Source organism: Penaeus monodon, chromosome 6, assembly GCF_015228065.2.
Source record: "Penaeus monodon isolate SGIC_2016 chromosome 6, NSTDA_Pmon_1, whole genome shotgun sequence".
Classification (NCBI taxonomy): Eukaryota; Metazoa; Arthropoda; class Malacostraca; order Decapoda; family Penaeidae; genus Penaeus; species Penaeus monodon.
The window spans coordinates 2,038,498-2,060,122 of NC_051391.1; the positions used below are offsets into that span (position 1 = coordinate 2,038,498).

Sequence of the window (21,625 nt, forward strand, 5' to 3'; positions counted from 1 at the left end):
AGTCTGTTTCCTCTCCATGATTTATCAATGAATGTGAACTTATTTTCCAGATAAATATCACTATTTGGAGAATAACAGATTACACTTAAGGCCAGCAGATAAAGAAGGGTGGAGCTTGTGTGTCAAGTGCTGTCCTCCCTAGTCCATGGAACCCAAAGTGACCACACTTGTATTGTCTTCCTCTGTCTAGTATGGGAATTGAGATCTAGGGAAATACATCATTGTGCTGTCATATTTATTGAACGTTTGGAATATTTCAACGCTGAAAAATTGGGCTTGCTCATATATCCATAGAATAAATGTGCTGGTTTGGATGCTAGCATGAAAAAGCAAGAATTCACAGTGTAACTGATTAGTTTTCAAATAAGTCACTATTTAATAAATTAAATAATATGAGCATCATAAATACAGCCAACAATAATCAAAGCATAAATAGGAATAGGGGCATAAAAGGTAAAGAAACACATACAGCCACTCTTTACTTTATTAGCTAAAGGAAGCCATGAATTTCCTGTCATCTGAAAACAACACAAATTATATTTTCTTTAAACTCACTGGTACAAACTGATAATCTTTACAGTGCAAAATTTTTCATAAAGTATCAATAAGAAACCTATATCTGAACTCAACATATGTAATGAATAATAATCACCCACACATATACAACAAAACAATACATACAAATAATCTATTTAACCTTAGTTATAGAAAGAAAAAGATAAATTTTTATTGTTTCCTCTGGTAAAAATCATGGATCATTAAATATCCTTCCAACAAAAAGGAAATACAATAAATCAAAATATAGAATAAATGTTTTTGAAATCCATAAACATATTTCATAGACTATTCACATACACCTCCTGTAAAATAATCAATACTCTTGATACTTAGGCAATCTTACAATTATATCTATCTCCTGTAACCAGTAACTGACAAAATACAATGAACACAGTGTGTTTATCCTACTTTCCAGTTGGATCATCTATACACAGAAATGCAGTATTTACAAACAATCAAGAAAGAAAAAAATATACCTTGTTTCTTCTCATAGTTTCATAATAAGCAAGCACATAAATACTTATTATTGAAAGCAAAGAAGTTCATTAATATTCACTCGGGCAAAAGCATACAGACTGCAGCAGTATACCCATTCTTCTTGTAACTACTCTGAGTGCACCTACACCTGGTTGTGTTGCTCCCATATATGTTATTTTCTGCATCACTTTACTACTAATACAGTTTTCTAAATAAGAGGAAGATACAGTAATTTGAATTGTGTGACATGTTTTGAAAACACATTTTTCTCTAAGTTTGTTATCTATTAAGCACATTACAATTGTTTATATCTGCCTGGCCTACAGCTACTTTTTCTGCCAAAAAATATTATAATTTTGGAATGGATCTGAAAAATTTTATATTGCTATTATAACCACAAGATTACAAAGTAACTTAATACTCGAAAGGTTATCTATTATATATATATATATATTAAAAATACCATAACAAGCAGCTAAACACCTGTACAAAATATAAATAAAGCACAACAAAAGATTTAAGGCAACCATCTAACTTTAGTGTTTTTCACCCCAGTTGATAATTTTTTTTCTATTTTTTTTTTCTCTGTTGATTACTTATATTGATGAGAGGCTGTATACCCCTATTTAAGGCTGTGTAATTTGAGGACATAATTAAAAAGTAGTTTTAAGCTAACTGACTTTAGTTTCCTTTATATTTTGAACATTTTAAAGTGCATTCAGAGGATATAGCATACACAGAGATAGATATAGTCTCATCTGAACAAGTACACTCCTCACATAAAGCTGTACTTAATCAGGGCTTTTATTTCCACAGTGCACTTGCCTGACAATCTATAAACCAAGTGGCATGCCAGTACTTATAGCCTGTCCATGCAAATGAACAGGAGTCTGTAGTCTGTCTCTCTGCCACAGGAGAAAGTCTGTAGACACAGTTGTTGTTGTCCATGTAGCAGTGTCTGGCCAAAGTCTGGTGGGGTTTGCTTTCCATAATCCCTGCACTGTATGCCCTCTTCCCCTTCATTAAATAATGTAGGTTTATCAATATCAAGAAATGCTATCCTCTTTTCTAATTACTTCTGTTTATGTAAATACAAATATTACCACTTACTTGATATTACTGACAATTAGAATGGCAAATATCATGTCTGGCAGTACAACACTACACTGTGTATGGACAATGCCTAGTGCTTTCACTCCAGCTCTTGCATAATAATTTTCTTGCGAGTTAGTGAAATGAATTTTTGATTGTGTTCACAAGACACTGCTCACTTATGTGGACAGGACTTACAGCAGCTTTTCTAATTTACTATAGAAATTAATCAGGCTAAGAATTTTGCATGCATAAATGGATGCATATGAAAAACTTGTAATTGTACAAACTTGATCAATACAAGTTAAACAGTATGGCTAAGTTACTTATTGTATCTTTTTGAACTCAATTATAGGAGTGTGTAAAGAAAGCTTTGCAGTTAATGCTTTAAGCACTTATATTAGTTTGCAATTTCTAGCAAACAAAAAACTGTTAGTATTTCCAGACAAGCCAGTCTGATCAGGAAGCATGCTTGGAAAGGGACTTCAGAGGTGGGGAAACTACTGCCTGAACAACCAATTCCATTTGCAAATTAGATGTTCTGCCAGTAGTCTGCCCAATCCCGACATTAATTTTTGGACATGCCCACTGATCAGGCCTGCTTATCTGCACATGCCTGTAAAACAACAGATGATGTATCTTGTTAACTTTACAACCACAGATACTTGTATGATTGCCAGACAAGCAACTAGACATTCTTATTGGAGAGTACATAAATGTAGATGTTAATGAATTTTTTTTTTTTTTTTTTCAATCCTAAATATCTTATTTGTAAGGAAAGTCCAATGGAATGTCAAATGTATGTATCCAATTTTAAAACACTAGCAATCAGAACAAAAAAAAAATTAGACAGTTGCCTTAAAGCTGTAATAACCTTAATTACAGTGAAGTGCATGGCAAACAACACTCTAGAAGACCTGTTAATCTTATATTTATTCTTATACACTGATCGGTAACTCAGTACCTTGGAGAAAAATGTGCAGTGGAACACCTACTCGACTAACAAGAATTAAACCTATGCACGTACAGGAAATGAGCAGCAAAAACATCATTGCCCCTAATTCTGAGCTACTCCTTTCATCAATATTCTTGTCCACTTTATGTTCAAACTGAGATGGTGCTTACAATGAGTATACTGTATAACTGATGACTTTCGTTGAAGGAGTCGATGCATATACCAAGGAGATCAAATTGATCAAATTAATCATAACCTCCTTTTATAATAATGAGAATAATGAAGGAAAAATGTGATTCATCCTCACTTCCTATAAATAAGTCCTTACAGTACTGTCATATCAACCAGCAGTCAGTAAACAAACCAAGAATAACTATAAAAAAGTCAGCCTCATAGTAACAAGTTGCAGTCACATATGTATATAAAAAAAAAATCTACATCATTACCTTTCAGTTTCAAAATCAACCAAAATAATCAGAAAAAATCGTACTGACATAATACTATGAATTATTCAAGCTGCCTGCTCATGTGTATCCAATAATAATGAAATGTGATGGATAAAAATGAAGGTCAGCAAAAGCAGGGTGGAGATCTAATTTTCTGAAAATGATCTGAGAAACATTCCATTCGATAAAATCATTCAACCATAACTGACTAATAAGAAGCAATAAAAAAGTGAAACTACAAATATTGCAATACATAAAAAATCAAATCAATAAATACAACTTCCAAGGAATGACAGAAAGAAAGGAAATCTGAGATATGTTGAGCATTAAAAAGACTGCATAGACTATTGTTCTTCATTACACTGTAAGGATCTCACAAAAGACTTGCTATATATACTTCTGAGAATGTGTACCGGGATCATAAACAAATTTAACTAATTGAATTATTAATGAACAATTTAATGCTCTGAAACACTTCTGTTCATTTAAAAGTACTAGCCATATGCATAACATAAGCAAATCATATATACAGCCTTCATCCTACCATTTTATTAAAAGCTACATATTCAATATAACAAAATAACTTTATACCCAATCTAGCACTTTTTTCAATCTCCTTGCATAAAATTGATTCAAACAAGTACTTCAAAACCTTTTCTATGTAATTGGTATTAATAATTTGCAAGGATACCAGACAAAAATGAAGAGTACAGTTACATGCTATGCTATTTTGTTATGCTTACAACTTGCCTTGAAATATAACAATAGTCTTTACTGATATGATACCAATTCAACACTGTTTCTAATTTTCTTTAACCTATATTTTTCTTTTCCTATTTCTGATACCACTAATTTTTTGCTACATAGTACAGTTTGTCTTTATAGGTAATCTGATACTGCTCCAACACATTCCCCAGAGTGCAAAGATCTCATTTATCAAATAACTGAAAGCAAAATATTATATTCATTATGGCTAATCATTTGTAATACAGGCAAAACACTTACATAAACTTCCATAATTTTTTCAAAGAAATAAAAATGAAAGCATAAATTCTCTTCAATACTTGCAATATAACTCAGGCAAACCAGACATTGTCTCTTGACAGGTATTGAGTACAGAAAAATATTGTGGTCTTCTTTGCATCACTCAGCTTCACTGGATGTATTTCAACATTACCAGAAATTGAGACCAAGTACAAAAATATCCTTTGAGAAAACTAATTTCTGAACCATTTATACCAGAAAATATCTTTATTAACAAAACTAATTTCAGCATTCAATATGAGGAATTCACACAGAGCAGTTTGATTAATAACTTCTTTGGTCTTCCACTGCTTTTCCAACCAGTGCCTCCTTGTCTGCCATTCTCTGTATCTTTCACTTCTTTTCAGTCCAAGCTAGATATCAGTGTGTCACAGTCAGCAATCAGAAAAAGTGCCAATTTTGGCATTTCTGGTTATGGTACTCACAGAAAGGCAACAAAATATAACATCACACTTACGAACTGGCCACCTTTACTCATGTGCTTGGCCCAAGCTGTAAGTATCCTTATCATTTACATCCTTTCTTCTACAACATTATTTCATAAAAAAGCATTGACTCTCTCCTCCTGTCTGAGAACAAACATACACATGACAGATGATCATCATTTACGTACTCTAGCCAAAGACATTATTACTGGAACTATTTCCTGAGAGAACTTTTTGCAACAGGACTAAATCAACCAAGAATACAAAATGTATGAGCAAAGCTAGTAACTGCAATCATAATGTAAGTGTTCTACTACGCTATATAACAGGAACACCTCTAGTGATGGTGAGGTGGCAAAAAGCTGACTGCAGATGTAGCAGTTTTGGCACAACCATGATTTTGGATTAGTAAAAAAGTTATGTACAAGCACCAGTCTGCATATGAGGGCTCCTATTTTGCTGGAAGTGGAAATATGAGTGCATATGTCTGTATAGATGCAAGCACACACCAATTTTCACAAATAATAAATTGTGTAAGAGATATGGCAAACAGGTAGGTCCTGGATGGATCAGTATTGCAAAGATATAATGAATTCTTATACATTTATTTCACATTATCATACTCATATCAAAGTGAAATAATTGAATTATGAATTGGAACATCAATAACAAATGTGTTCTAACAATTACAATAACTATCAGCTACAAACACACTTGAAAGACCACAAATGACAACATTGTCTTCACAATAGGTATTCATTTAGTTGCATGATTATGAATACACACAATTTATAATTTTTGTGAACTGTTATATATCTGTAATGTTGTACATCTTGGTCTAATATTGGGTCACAGAGAAAGGTAGAATTTTACACTATACAGCAGTTAACAAACACAAAGTAAAAAAAAATAAAAAATAAGTGGGGGGGGAGGGCAACATTAAAGGCATGTTTATTTTCACATTCACTCGGGCTGAAATGATGCTGCAATCAATATATGACTGATTTGCATATCTTAATCAAGAGACGATCTGCCTATACAGATGCCTACTCCTTAGAAAACAATCATGCTTTTAAGTTTGCAGTTTATTATCTCACTACTTACACTGGTTCTGTGTCAGCTTTAAGTCTGATTCTTTTATGTGATTCTGACTGTGTGCTTCTTAAGCAAGGAAGATAAACCATAATTTACAACATACTAAGGTAGAAAAAATACTTTTTTTTATATATTTGAATATTTCCAGATCTATTGTCCATACTTCAAATGAAACTTAACAAGTATTCTTATTAAATTAGAAGAGTATAAGGTTATGAATAGAAATTACGTTTTCATATCTTGCACATAATCAACTGCATATCAACAAACTCAGGTACATAAAATCTCCTAAAAAAAAAAAAAAAAATAATAATAATCACTAATTTATTGCTATTATACAAATCTGCTGTATAAAAAAAGTTGAGAAGCTGAACTAGACAAACAAAACAAAACAAAACAAAAAGATAAGATACAATAATACTAAAAAAAAAAAAAAAAAAAAAAAGTCAGATGCTTAAATCTGAGTTTGGCAAATAGGAAACCACAAGAGGGCACTTCTGAGTAACCAACAATGCTCATGCACCTCCTTCAATATGATCCAAACTCCCTCTGGATGTTCCTGTCCTGCACACCTCAAGCAGCTCCCATGGGGTTGGTACCATCTGCCTGGTTCTGCGTCTTGGCCTTGAAGTAGTGAGTTTCCTTGTACAGGAACCACAGGTTGCTTGCCCACAGGAACACATTCAAGAATCCAAGAATCTGTAATCATGGCAAGGATTCAGAAAACATGAGAAAAAAGGATACAGTGCTATATACTCAAGAAGAGCTTTTACCTGTTCTACTTAATGAGCTCACCTGTCCACCATCCTTTTCCTCAATTTTTTAAAAACAATTTTTACTTCTTTACTTCTTATAACATTATAAAATCCCAATATCCATAATAATAATAATAACAGTAATGATAATCATAGCAAGAGAAAAAATTAAATGGTTTCCAGAGAATTCAAGGAATGAGCATATCAGACTAGGTTAGGTAGGCCTACCAATTGACTCTTGGTGACTAAGTGCTTCTGGAGCCTAATATGTGTAAACAAAATTCACAAAACAATCCTAGGGTGGCCAGTACAATTACCCAGAACCAATTGGTTCAACCAAATCCCGTAAAATTAACAAAAGATGATTACAAAGATTTTCACAACAAAGATAGTCAACAACAGGGATGCATTCCACAGGCTGCAAAACAAAATGTCAGATCAGGAGGCTAAGAAAGTAACAAGGAATAAATGCACAAGAACAGTCTTATATTGTACTATGCAGCTACAGGCCAGCTGACTCTATGTATGCCATTTTCCTGCACTGTGTTAAAAGGAAAGCAGGATAATTCCTGTGAGTGTTTTGCTCAAACTGCTAAACATTTATATTTTGTTAGCTATTATACCTTTCTTGAAAATCTTTAACTTCAAAATATAATTCAATTTTAAGCCATTTATCAGAAAAAACCATGTGAATTTAATCAAGTAAAAAATAAAAAACTTCAACAGTTTAGGTAACAACAGGTAACAAAAAGTTGCCCACAAAATTTCTCTTCCCTCTTGGTATGAAAGCTTTTTTTTTTTCTCTCTTCTTTTTTCTTTTTGCTGTAAGTCAAGTGTGACAACAACTCATGACTAGCCGTAAACCCACCCATTTCAGATAACATGCTTCTAATAATAATAATAATAATAATAATAATAATAATAATAATAATAAATAATAAATTAATAATAATAATAAAAAAGAAAGAAAGAAAGAAAGAAAGAAAGACCTCATAACCTATGGAATATAAGCCACAGCTCAGGCTGGGGAGCAAGGCCAAGATTAAAAATACAATAAAAACAAGGCAAGATATGTAGATCATTTTATTGAGATTAAAATAAACAAACAAACAAATAATATAAAAAATATATATATAAATAAATAATATAATCAAAATGTGGGGTGGTAGTGGTATATTAACTGCAGGGGAAAGCAACAATGTCAAGACTGTATTTCAGCAATATTTACCATCATAAAAATGCAATATATTAAAAAATGAATTTACATGATCAACAGGAATGTGACTGATACTGCAGGGTCATTTTTGTAAATGCACTGAGTAGGGAAGAGTGATTTTGAGATCAAGACCACATCAGCTTGCTACTATGAGAGTTTGAAAGACTCGCTTATGAAAACACATGAGCTTGAAATAAATTACCCGTTTTCATACTTTTTTTTTTCAACTTGACAAATAGAAACAGATGTCTAAAGAGCTCACTACACCGCTAGCATTCCCTTTTCCTTTACTTAACATTTTCAACATCACCAACATCCTTTCAAAATCAAGCATCACATGTAAGTCAATATACATATCTATGTGACATAGATGAATACATATTTTCCAACTGTATTCAATTTGTATTCTTATCCATAACCACGATAAAACATCTGAAATATATTCTTGTATCTACATTATCTTACAGTAATTCATCTCTAACTGAAAAAGAAGGAAGAGAGTAAAGCATAAAAAAAATAATAATAATAAATAAATAAAAAATAAAATAAATAAATAAACAAATAAATAAAGAAAGAAAGAGACTTAACCCCATGCTATCGGGAATATGTAAATATGTAAATTCCTCTATGCATAGATGGCTCTGTTAGACAGATAGAAGTCAATTAGTAGACCATATGACCTCACCTTACTTCACCTTCCCTTAAATTTTGGGATTGTTATTATTTATTAATTTTTAATTATTATTCTTTTACTGATGTTCTTATCATTATTATATTCCAGATATTATTATACTGTTATTGACATTATAAGAGAAATTATTCCCAAGAATCATGGAAAAGAGTAAATGGGCGAAAAAAGCAGTAATAGTAACAGGCTCATTGCTGACTGTGTACTAATGGAATGCTCAGTGTAATGGAAATTATAAAACTAAACTCGCAATGGGCATGACACAGACTTAAATTCCATCCTTGGTAGCGTCGAGTTAAAAACGAGTCGTACTCACCACAGATATGACTAGCTTTGAATAATTGGGTTCCCTGTCGCCAACGCAGATCTTAGGTTTACAGAAGTCTGAATTATCTTCTATGATGTTATTGACACTTGTAGCCATTCCTAGGTTGGTAAGACTGTTGGCCCAAGCACTGCTTCCTGCCAGCCACAAGATGGCAAACAAAACGTGTGAAGCACAATCCTGAAACGGAAATCATAGCTTACTGTCTGGTGCCACCATTCAAAAATATTGGAACATTTACATGAAAGTATGAAAGAAAAAAAGTTTTTAAAGGATGTGGCCAAGTACTACCCACATGAAACAAAAAACAAAAAGATAAATTTCCTGAACTCACCACCAGTGGCACAAGAGGATTGTTTTCATACATGTGGCTGAAATAACAATAGAGAACCACAGCTCCAATGATGTAGAGGAAGGCTAACACTCCGACTGCCACATAGAATTCTGCATCAGAAGAAAAGTCTCCACTTATGTACAACCTCTGCGTGGTCCCATCGCACACTTCGAACTTCTGGTTCATTGAATCAACTCTGAAATATCAGAAAAAGAATTGAGAGACTCCTGCTAGGTTAAACAGCCATTTTTATTCATATATACAATTGCACTTTATGTAGCTATTCAATTCTCTTTGACTTATAACCCTTTTTTTTTTTATTTACTCTGAGTGATGAGAAGTTGCCGAGACAAATGGTTCCATCGCAAAAGGATGAGGTAACATAGGGACTATCCTCATTCCCCTCCCAAGTCTCAGCATGGACTCACATATCTCATAAAAGAGAGCTTTGATATATCATTAGATAACATTATGTACATTACTTGAGGTAGAGAAATTACAATTAAAGGGAAAACTTACGCAAATGGATAGTCTACAGTTCCAGATACTGGGATGGTTTTGTTCTGACAATTCATCACAAATGAGAATTTTGTGCTAAAACTAGTGGTTGTTGCAAAAGCACTTATACCAAATACCTGAAAAGAGAAAGAAAAAAGATAAACATTCTATGGTTAGTTCTTGTTAATTACATATCTTTTATGGAATTAACATGCAAATGCCTATTTTGATAATATCTTTGTTATGTACTTTTTAAATTTAGGAATGAAAGCATCAACTTCTGCTTCATTATCTTTAAATTTAGGAATGAAAGCATCAACTTCTGCTTCATTATCCCCCAGCTGAGCATTACTTCTGTATGACATTTCAGAAGGGAATTCACTCACACGAGGAAAAAACAACATTGTATGGCAATATACTTACGAACTGCAAGATCTTCATGAACCCTCGAGGTTCTTTTAATACTCTCGTATTGAGGTTTGCCAATATACCCTGAAAAAGAGAGAAAAAAATATTTGAGGAATGAAGAAAAGAAAAGAAAATAAAAATGAAAAAAAAGGAGAAAAAAAAAAAAAACTCATAATAGGAAATAAATTATGAAAATCTACAGACTCCAAACATGTACCAAGATTACAAAGACAAACGTACCAACATAGTGTGGAAAAAGAATACAGATATTTTTACCCATGTAACATAAAACCAGCTTAAGTAACAGCCAGGACAGTACAATACCTGTATGGGATTTTTGGGTTGCTCCATGTAAACAGGAGGAGGCTGCATGTAATAAGACCAATAAACTTTTGTAACAGGACAGAATAATGCACTATAAAAATTAATATTTTATGACATATCATATCATTTACAACAAACCATTTCATATATAAGATACTACTGTGAACTAACACCTATAGCAATAAACACAAAAAAGTTACATCAAGCCCTCAAAGGAATGTGACAAGTGTCTGTAAAACTAAGAAACAATTAAATCTCTGAATATCACTGAAAAACAGACAGAAGCCTGGTGTGTAGGCCTAAACAAAAACATAACCGTAAGATAATTTGTTCTTATAAATTGAATTAATCTCAGAATAAAAACCAGGCCTACAAGTTCACTGCATATTTTGCAACTGACTAATAAGGAAGGTGGCAGAGAAATCAAGAAACACCATACCTGTTGTTCATACTGCATTGGCATAGGCTGCATGTAAGGAATGATAACACTTAATGCTTTTGAAATAAATTCCCTGAACGAAATAAATGGTGCATAAATCTTATACTTAAAACATGGCTAATGCCATCACATTTAAATGCTAATTCTTCATTTCACTTATTTACCAACTGCATAGTCAAAGATTACAGTAGTAGGCATTTTACCTTTTCAATAATTCAATCATGAAAGATTATTTAACAAGTACAAATGACACTGTTTGCTTTTCTTTAAGTACAAGAAGAAATTATGTGACAGAGGGCACGATATAAGAAAACCGAAAATGAAACTGAAAATTCTAAAAAAAACACACACTTGCACTTACACTATACTATACTTATACTATACCACCCACACTCATACCTAGCCAGCCAGCCAGCCAGCCACACACACACACACACTCTCTCTCTCTCTCAAGGGTAACAGAGAAAAAGAGAGAAAGAGAGAGAGAGAGAGAGAGAGAGAGAGAGAGAGAGAGAGAGAGAGAGAGAGAGAGAGAGAGAGGAGAGAGAGAGAGAGAGAAAGAGAGAGAGAAGAAGAGAGGAGAAGAGAGAGAAGAGAGAAGAGAGAAGAGAGAAAGAGAGAGAGAAGAAAGAGAGAGAGAGAGGAGGAGAGAAAGAAGAGAGAGAAGAAAAGAATAGAGATAGAAAGATAAAAAGAGAAAAAAATAGAAAAAAAAGAGAAGAGAAGATAAGAATAAATAGAATAAGAATATATAATAAAAATAATAGATAAGATATAGTATAAGATATGATAAATAGATATAGATATAATTATATTATTATATATTATATTATATTATATATATATTAATATTATATATAATATATAATATATATATATATATATACATAATATTATATATATATATATTATAATATATTATATATATATTATATAATATTATAATATATATATATTATTCATTATATTAATATATTATATATTACATATATATGTAATATATATATATATTACATATATTATATATATTACATATATATATATTACATATATATATATATATATATATATATATATATAAATACATATACAAAATAAATAAACACATACATACATACAAAATATGAAAATGTTTCATTCTAATATCATGACACACTATGAAGGCAAAAATTCTAATTTTCATGTCAAAATCTAAATCTACAAGCTGAAAACATGAAAAGAAATAATAATAACATCAAACCATTATGAAATAGGAAGATATATACTTTTATAGCAAGAAAAAAAAAAAAAAAAAAAAAAAAAAAAAAAAAAAAAAAAATAATTACATGCACAACCACCTACGTCCTAAAGGCAATCACTCTGGGTAATGTAAATATTAATATATATGCTGCTTTTTATATCAAAAGTCAATAAGAGGTATAACAATAATCATAATAATGATTATGATAATGAATATAGTAATAACAACAACAATAATAATGACAATAATGGCTTGTGATGACAGAAGAAGAAGAAAACCAAAAGATAACATTGCACTGGACTCCCAAATTTTGGCTGAAGCTTCCCCTTCAGGATTTTTGTTTGTTTAGACCTTAGTCTCTGTGCATGATAAGACGTCTTTACTAATATCACTAGTAGTCCATGAACTTTTGACACTGGGAAGCAAGCGCAAATTTGAATGTCCCCCTGTGGCAGCAGAAAGCAAAATTACTTGCAATAATGCATATAATAAAACATTTTCTAACATCATAATCCCCAAATATACATCTTTTAACTATTTCAGATTTGCACCCGGACCAAACCTACTTGAATGGATACTTTAGGTCCAATAATCAGGCCATAATACAAAGAGCAAGAGGTCGTTAGAGATGCGAGCTGCTAGAAAATGTACAGCAGCAGAGCATTCAACAAGAAGTTCTAGATCTTCCAGGCAATTACAAATATGCACATACAAAAAAAAAAAAAAACTTTTACAGGGAGAATACGGTATGTATACTTACACAAGTGCAAGTATACAGGTCAGTTTCCCTTCTTATAAATGATTAAAGATAGTATTGATATATAAGCACATAACAGTAACCAGTTTCATATGGTATCTCATAATGCAAGATAATCAAAATTACATTCTGTATAAATACAAATACTATACAAACATGAAAATAAATATAAGCAGATGTAAACAGACAAAATAATGCCTTACAGATGTTTAATTGAAAACAACTTAGCAGAAGCTACACAATAAGCAAACTATTCTCCTGATACAAGATTTTCTATTAAAGAATTTTGCAACCAGTCATTCTGAAAATCTACATTTATCATTATCCACAAATTATGCCAAGACACTTTAAGAATATACATAAACCAGTCCCTGTTGACGGATGAATCCTTTCAAAATAGCAGAATCCAAGATTATGCACAACCACAGACATCATTTTATTTTTTTACCCTTTTCCCCCCCTCAGTAACCCTGTCAACAATTATACATAATCAACAAAATCTTGCCTTATTTCCTTTCCTAATGAATGTCACAATATGATGATGAAGACTATCACAAAGGATTACCATACCAATGCTTCAAAGTCCACTCCCAATGATAACATTCACACCAAAGTCTGGGTCTCTTTGTAATTCAAAAAAGTTTTAGCCTATCATCTTTTGAGACTGTAAAAAAATATCTAAAACAATCAAGAGTAAAAAGGGAGTGGCATACTAGACTACGAAAAATAAAGATGATAAAACGAAAAACTAAGAGAATAAAAGAATTCTTGTTTGACATGTGTAGCATGATAAGCTGAAATTTACAAAAGGACTTATATGGCTATAAACACTTTCTTACAGACCTCTCCCATATAAAATATAATGGAGAAATTATACTTGATCACTCCTACAGAAACTAAATACACAGTCCAAAAGACTGAAGCACATCTTCGCACACTGACATAAACACACCCACGCATCTTTGGCCATGAATTCCTTGTGGTAAAAATAACTTGTAACCAGTTATAAATGGTACCAAAAATAGTAAAAAAGAGAAAAAAATGAAGTCAGCCAAAGCATGCCAAAATGTTAAAAATTAATGATACCTGAGTTTCCTCTTGATGAAGAACCTGTAAGAACATGGAAGTATAATAACGGACATGTTATTTACCCACAAACCTATCTCTTACAGGCCTTGCTGACAGAACTAATCATTATACTGTGAAGACTGTCAAAAATTTCAAAATAACTGCTGAGCAGAATCTATATACGACAATTCTCAAAACTAAATAGCAAGAAGTCCCCTTTAGCTGGGGAATCAAACCAAAAATTGCTCTTGAACAGTAAAATCTAAAAGTTTTATAGGATATGATCAGATAACTTTCACTTCTGTATGCCTCGTCACTACTGCTTTTCAAAGAAAAGTAATTGTTCCAATTATAATAACTAAATACTAGCTTGGAATGGATTCACTAACTAAAAATTCCAAAAATCTGAACAGTTCACAAATACTCATAGTTTTAAGAAACAGCTTAATATGAGCACAACCCCAATCCTACGTAAAGAAAAAAGTTCCACATGATATACATACTCATCTGCTTAGGATTGATTCCCATACTATACAAATACACCAGTCTGAACTAACGTTTTCCATCCATGTAAATAAAGGAATATATCCCACATATCGATTTCTCCGTAGTTAATCAAGGAATTAATGTCCAGCACAAAATACCATATCAACTACTTTATTGATCAATAAAATATATTACAAATATAAAATCTAACTATTCAAAATAAAATTTACTTCTCCTCATCATAATTATGATACTCACATATTGGTTTTTTGGATTTAAGAAATATAAAAAAAAAAATGAATATTATATAACAAATAAAATCATAATAATAAATCAATAAATATATCTAATCTACTTAAAAAATTATATACTTTGCTATTCATATATATATATATATATATATTATATTTATATGATATAATAAATAAATATAAAATTAGATATATATAATAATATATATATATATAATATAATATATATATATATATTATATATAATAAAATATTAATTATATAATATATATATATATAACTATATATATATATATATATATATATATATATATATGATCTATAATATATATATATATATATATATATATATTATATATATATATATATATATATATATATATATTATATAATATATATATATATTTTTTTACTGCAAGGATTATCAAAATTAAATTAAAAATGTATCAATTATATTGCCAAACAATGATCAATATCACATTACAGACTCAAAAGACTGCATATTCTACTTCCAACAAGAACTGCATTTAAAAGACATAATGGTTCCAATTTGATCTAGGTCACATGCTTTGAATCTTACAGCTGCATTCAACGAAAGATATGCTATTCATAATTATCCCATAATGTATTCGTAAATATCACTAAAAACGAATGCGCCCCTATATTTGGCTGCCAAGCTGAAGCTTAACTCAAGACAGCACGGAACACAAACAAATTTAAGTGCTGAACAAGCTTTGTATTTTACCTTGTCCCCTTTCAATTGAAGGATCATGGTATCTGTCCTCTTATATAGAGTTATTTCTTTAGATAAATATACTCACTATCTAATCAAAATATTTTCATTTAATGGATATTATAATCCATAATCTTTCTCTACAATTGTGACTGCCACAGCTGATCTGGATTTTAAATATAGGTTTACATAGATTTCTGAAGATACTGTTAAACATTTTTCTCTATGATTATACTTGATCATATCTACATATATACAAAAAACATCTATATGGATTCCATATCTATACAAATGAATTCCTGTTTTTCTACATTCTCCTATAAAATATAACAGTAATACTGGAAGTTTCTGTAATTGTCTAGAGACAGGATATACTGGGGAGAGAGATGTGATACACACATTTATTTATACAGATATAAATACAGCACAAGCCTGGAAAAGTTAATATATTTCATTTTCATTTGGAAGATAGGCTATCATCATCATTACTCAAGGATTCCCCCAAAAAAATTGAAGTAAGCTATAAGGCATACAACAAAATCAGTAATCATGATTGCTAGTTATTAAAATTATTTCACATAAATGTTTCTCATCAATATAAATCTCTGCACTCTTAGTCACATCATTAACATCAAGATATTAAAACAAAGTTAATAATTTATCATCAGACACAATACCGGTTCCAGTGCAGCACTAAAAACAAACTAACATATAACAAACAAATAAGCACACACACAAAAAAAATCTATATGGATTCCATATCTATACAAATGAATTCCTGCTTTTCTACATTCTCCTATAAAATATAACAGTAATACTGGAAGTTTCTCTAATTGTCTAGAGATAGGATATACTGGGGACAGAGATGTGATTCACACTTCTGGAACCTATAAAAAATTTGAGAACTTGAAAAGTTCTAATAAAGTAAAATAAATGATAAAAGGAAATGTTTCTGTTTTTTTTTTTTTTTAATGCAAATCTTTGAACTGAATGTTTTGAGACATTACTTGAAAGTTTTTGTGGAGATGAATAAACAAAAATAACTCAATAACCAAAGATCCAGAATGAATATACAGTATATATATATATATCATATTTCATACAAACTCCATACAACCCACTGCACTCTAGTGCACAAATATAATTCTATACACACATGTATTTGCAAGCTTGCACAAAGCACTACATTCATTTAGACTTATGTAAAATATTTCTTTTTTTTTTACCTGTCTGCTACATATATATCTTATAAATCTTATAAAATATTCAGACAAATTTATCTGCCTGCAATATAAAACAGATGCTAATCCTGCACTGAAGTGTTATCAGCTATTTGAATACCATATTATAAATAATGGTTCTTTGCAATATATCTAAACATATCTACACTCAGGTACTTGCAAGCTTGCACAAAGTACTACATTCATTTACACTTACGTATAAAAAAAAAAATTCCTTACCCGAGTCTGCTACATATAAATCTTACATATTTTATAAATATTCTGACCAATAAACCTAGGTTTTTAGCTTTTTAATTTATATAAGATTTGCATATTTCCTGATAACAAACACAACTTCATGATTAAGTTGATCTGCCCTGCAATATAAACCAGATGCTAATCCTGCAATGAGGTGTTATCAGTTGTTTGAATACCATGATATAAATAATGGTGCTATATCTACACAAATATTGTTATTTACATAGGCCTACATAAATATGAGTACTGAGCTCTGGCATCTGAATGCAGGGGTCATGGTCATAGCAGAAAGGGACTAAACACCCTTCGGCATCACCCTGTGGCTTCAAGTGCATGTTCCTCTATGAACCTGTCGCAACTGTTCAGCACAATGAACTATCCAAAATATGATAATATTTGTATGTGTGTTTGTGTATGTGTAAATGTGCATGTATTAAATTTTAATACTTCAAGCAAGTTTCAACCAATTGTATAGGTGCATTCCCCATCCCCAAACTTACATACGAAACCCCTTGCAATTACCAGACTTGGTGATGCTGCATATGAACTTACAGTTAAACCATAACACTGCTTCTTTCTATGAATTTTGTTCTCCTTTTTTTAAGCTCTTAACTATCTCAGCCTTTCATGACCTAAGAATAATGCTAGTGGATAGGACAGAAAGATTAGCTATTGTTTGAAAGGTCTTTACATTTATTGTAAGTAAAATCAAAGATATGATTATCATCAGTTTGGCTTCTTTGGTCACACTGGAAACATACAACTCATGAGGTTTAAAGATTTGGCATTGCATGGTTCAAAGTGTACCCACCTTATTCATTTTTATCATAACTATAATCAAACACATTTGTATGCAGGTCTAGTTGTTTGTCCAATAATTTCTCCCATATTAGCTGTAGAAGACAAAGTATGACAAAGAATTAAAGGACGGAGAGGAGGGAAAAAAGAGAGAAAGTAAGAAAAGAAAAGGGGGGGGGGGTTACCAGATAACGCTTAGTAATCAGGAATAAATTGACATAACTCAGTTATGTTAAGGAAGTTTTCTTAACTATAATTTCCAAAGTTGTACATATATTGGGTAAGACCATATAAGGGACTCATAAACCAAAAAAATCTGTTCTAGAAATAAATACATATTTAGTAAACTTTTCACATACAGTTTTCCTTTCTTTGCAAGCCTTGCCCACTTACATGGAAGAGAAGTATATGAATTGCCATATGAACCCCTATGGATCACACTTCCAACACATGTTCCTCAAAAATTATAAAAGAATGAATCATGGATTTATATCTATATTAAAATACATTTTGAATAGCTCAGCCATGCAGGAAGGTGACTATATATTGGGGTTGAGGTAAATGAGGCAAAGGGAAAGGAGCAAGGCATGGGAAGGTGGGTGCAGCAGTCTCTGATGACTTAGCATTGGGTAGAGGAGGAGCATTTGACAAGAGAAGCTACCAGACACAAAGGAGAAGACCCAGCAAGGAAAGAAAGAAAAGACAGGAAGGCAGGAATAGCTCTCAGTGACCTTGAGGTTGAGATACCAAACTGCATAGATATATTAACCCCAATGGATCTGGGTGCCTACCTGTCCACATATCACCAAAATCCAGGCATTAGGCTTACTTGAGTGATGACTCTCGAAGGTGTGTAGCTTTAGACTCAGCTCACATGAACACCAATGCAATATCAAGCTCCCCCCCCTTTGCAATATTCTCTTTTTTGCATAATGCATATTTTTTTGCCTTTTTTCTTTAGGAAGTATAATTAGTCAACAACAGTAACAACAAGTAGTACTTTATCATATTCTCTTGGTTATATAGTTAGTCAATAAAAGTAACAACAAATAATACTTTATCATATATGTAAAATGTTCACTATTTTCATATTATTCAAAATTCTGTAACACAACTTGTGCCACCTGTCATGGCAGGTAGGAATAGGATCCTGAGCATGGAAATAGTGTCCTCCCTGGAGCTGGCACTCTTCCAGCCATGGCTCATGGGTGGTACATTCCACCCTCGTTTACACTGGATATAATACAAGAGTCTCTTCCTAAATGCCCACTGAGCCTAATCTTCCTTCAAGAGCTTTGTGCATTCATGGCACATTATTCCAATCACCCTGGCCTTCAGACTATTTTTTTTTCATTATGGCATATTCCTGTCACCCACCCTCAGCAAAACTTTTTCATGACATGATAATCATGTCATCTGGATCCAATGGGTTAATTTACAGTCACTGTGTCCAATTAAGACCAAAAGGTAGTTCTGTCTTTTGAGGTTAATAAATGTTGTCTGCTGAGGCCCTCTTTTGCTTGTGTACCCAATACCATTTGGACAATCTCATCTTTCTTAGAGTTGTATATCAAGCAAAGATTTTCTGGGGGAGGGGGCAGTATGTGCATAAAAAATGTAAGACACATTTGTAGAGGAATATACATTTTCAAATAACATCTTTGGAGGGGGATTATTTTAAACTTTAACCCATTGGATCTAGATGCTGCACTGCCACCACATGGCCCAAAATATAGGCATTCGGCTTACTTGAGTAGCCAGGCGTGTGGCTTGTAGGCTGGGCACATACTCGAGTGTGATTATAAGACCCCATGCCTCCTCTTTGCAATGTTTTTTTTTTTTTCTTTTTTCTTTTCTTTCTTTCTTTCTTTCTGGATAAGCAATTTTAACTTTTTTGCCATTGTCCAATGTCTAGATTTGTCATTTGATCTGCTGTATCTTGGTAGTCCATATCTCAGTGCAATAATAACAATAAGAAGTAACATTTCATTATTTTTATATAATATTAATTTTTGTCATATAACCTGCCCTGCCAGTCACTATGGACAGGAACAGGATCCTGAGCATGGAATGGTGTCCTCCCTGGAGCTGGCACTTTTCCAGTCATGGCTCATGGAAGGTAAATATATATATATATATATATATATAGATATATAGAATATAGATATAGATAGATATAGATATATAGATATAGATAGATATAGATATATAGATAGATATAGATATATATATAGATATATATATAGATAATATATAGAGATATATATATATATATATATATAGATATTATATATATAATATAATATATATAGATATATATATAGATATAATATATATATATATATATATATATATTATATATATATAGATATATATATATAATAATATTATATAGATTATATAATATATAGATATATATAGATATATAGATATATATATAGATATATATATAGATATATATCTATATATCTATATCTATATATCTATATCTATCTATCTATCTATCTATCTATCTATCTATCTATCTACTATCTATATATATATATATATCTATATATATATATATCTATATATATATAGATATATATATAGATATATATATATATATATATATATATATACCATTGGAAATAATGCAAGAGAACCTTGCTATATGCCCACTGAATCTAAACACCCTACAAGAGTCATTCCCGTTACCCCGAAACTCAACCAAATTTTCCCGTAGGGGAATATTAATGTCACCTGCCCCTCAAGCCCAAATTTTTCAGGATGTGATGGCCACATCAACCGGATCATAGGGGTTAACACACAAATATTCTCATATTGATTTTGCTACCAGCAGGATAAACATTTCTTGGTGCATAGAATAATCTGAAAGCACCCTTATTTTTGGGCTTTCGATTTACATCTGGGCAGATGGATATGGATGAGGAAATCTATGTTTTTTTTTAGGTCAAATGTGACTGTGTATTTGAGATTTTGGGTTAAAAATATGGCAAACCTTCCATAAAATAAATTATATATAAACACTTTTATTTCACTTTTTAAATGATAACATTACTTTCAGAAATTGAGGTACAGCATATGGTAGAAGTGGCTAAATGTACACACTCCAAAGATTTCCCATATTTCACAAAAATTCATTATTCAAAGGAATCCTCACTTTACTCTAATAAATAATTTTTTTTAATGTCATTGGTGTATATGATATTTAAAGTGTTGCATTTCCAACATTTCAAAGCTAATATAGTCACATAACAGACCCACTAGCAATATTTGCCACATAAGACATTGTGTCCGTCCTGCATGTCCAAACTTGTCATCTTGTCAACTTCGCTTGATCAGCATAATTTTCTGGAATTTCACATACATCTGGTAACTGCAATATCACTTCCGTTGCAAACTGTACATCTTTAGAAGACCTCTGTATTGGCTTTCAAAGCAATTCTTCATTGTCATAACAGTACTGGGCGTGTCCTGGCCAAGTCCAACTAAAACTTGTCATAATCAATAATGGATGGCCTACAATCTCAGTTCATTCCAACAGTGGCACGGTGTCGGGCGAATACAATTGCATCCACACATCACATCATAGCAAAGGCAAACCTCTTCTTAATAAATTCTGGCAAAATAATGCTTTGCCTGGTTCCTTCAATGTCAGCGACTACAAAGAGAGATCTAAAAGCTTTATCTTGTTCAATAAAAGAATTGGTAGAGGTTTGCTGGCCTTTGCTG

General features: G+C 31.6%; 1 protein-coding gene across 3 annotated transcripts in view; it reads right to left on the bottom strand.

Moving 5' to 3' along the window:
• Positions 1-470: 470 nt before the first annotated feature.
• The window catches only part of LOC119574144 (synaptophysin-like), a 22,108-nt gene continuing 953 nt past the window's right edge, over positions 471-21,625 (bottom strand). The window contains exons 2-9 of one of the 3 annotated variants that reach the window (XM_037921230.1): positions 14,163-14,186; positions 11,080-11,106; positions 10,641-10,682; positions 10,332-10,400; positions 9,930-10,045; positions 9,411-9,606; positions 9,068-9,256; positions 471-6,791 (exon numbers count right to left, since the gene is read on the bottom strand). In XM_037921230.1, the coding sequence (XP_037777158.1) occupies positions 6,666-6,791; positions 9,068-9,256; positions 9,411-9,606; positions 9,930-10,045; positions 10,332-10,400; positions 10,641-10,682; positions 11,080-11,106; positions 14,163-14,186 (789 nt within the window). In that variant the 3' untranslated portion in view covers positions 471-6,665. The remainder of the gene's footprint in view (positions 6,792-9,067; positions 9,257-9,410; positions 9,607-9,929; positions 10,046-10,331; positions 10,401-10,640; positions 10,683-11,079; positions 11,107-14,162; positions 14,187-21,625) is intronic. The other 2 variants (XM_037921232.1, XM_037921233.1) reach the window with 2 other exon arrangements.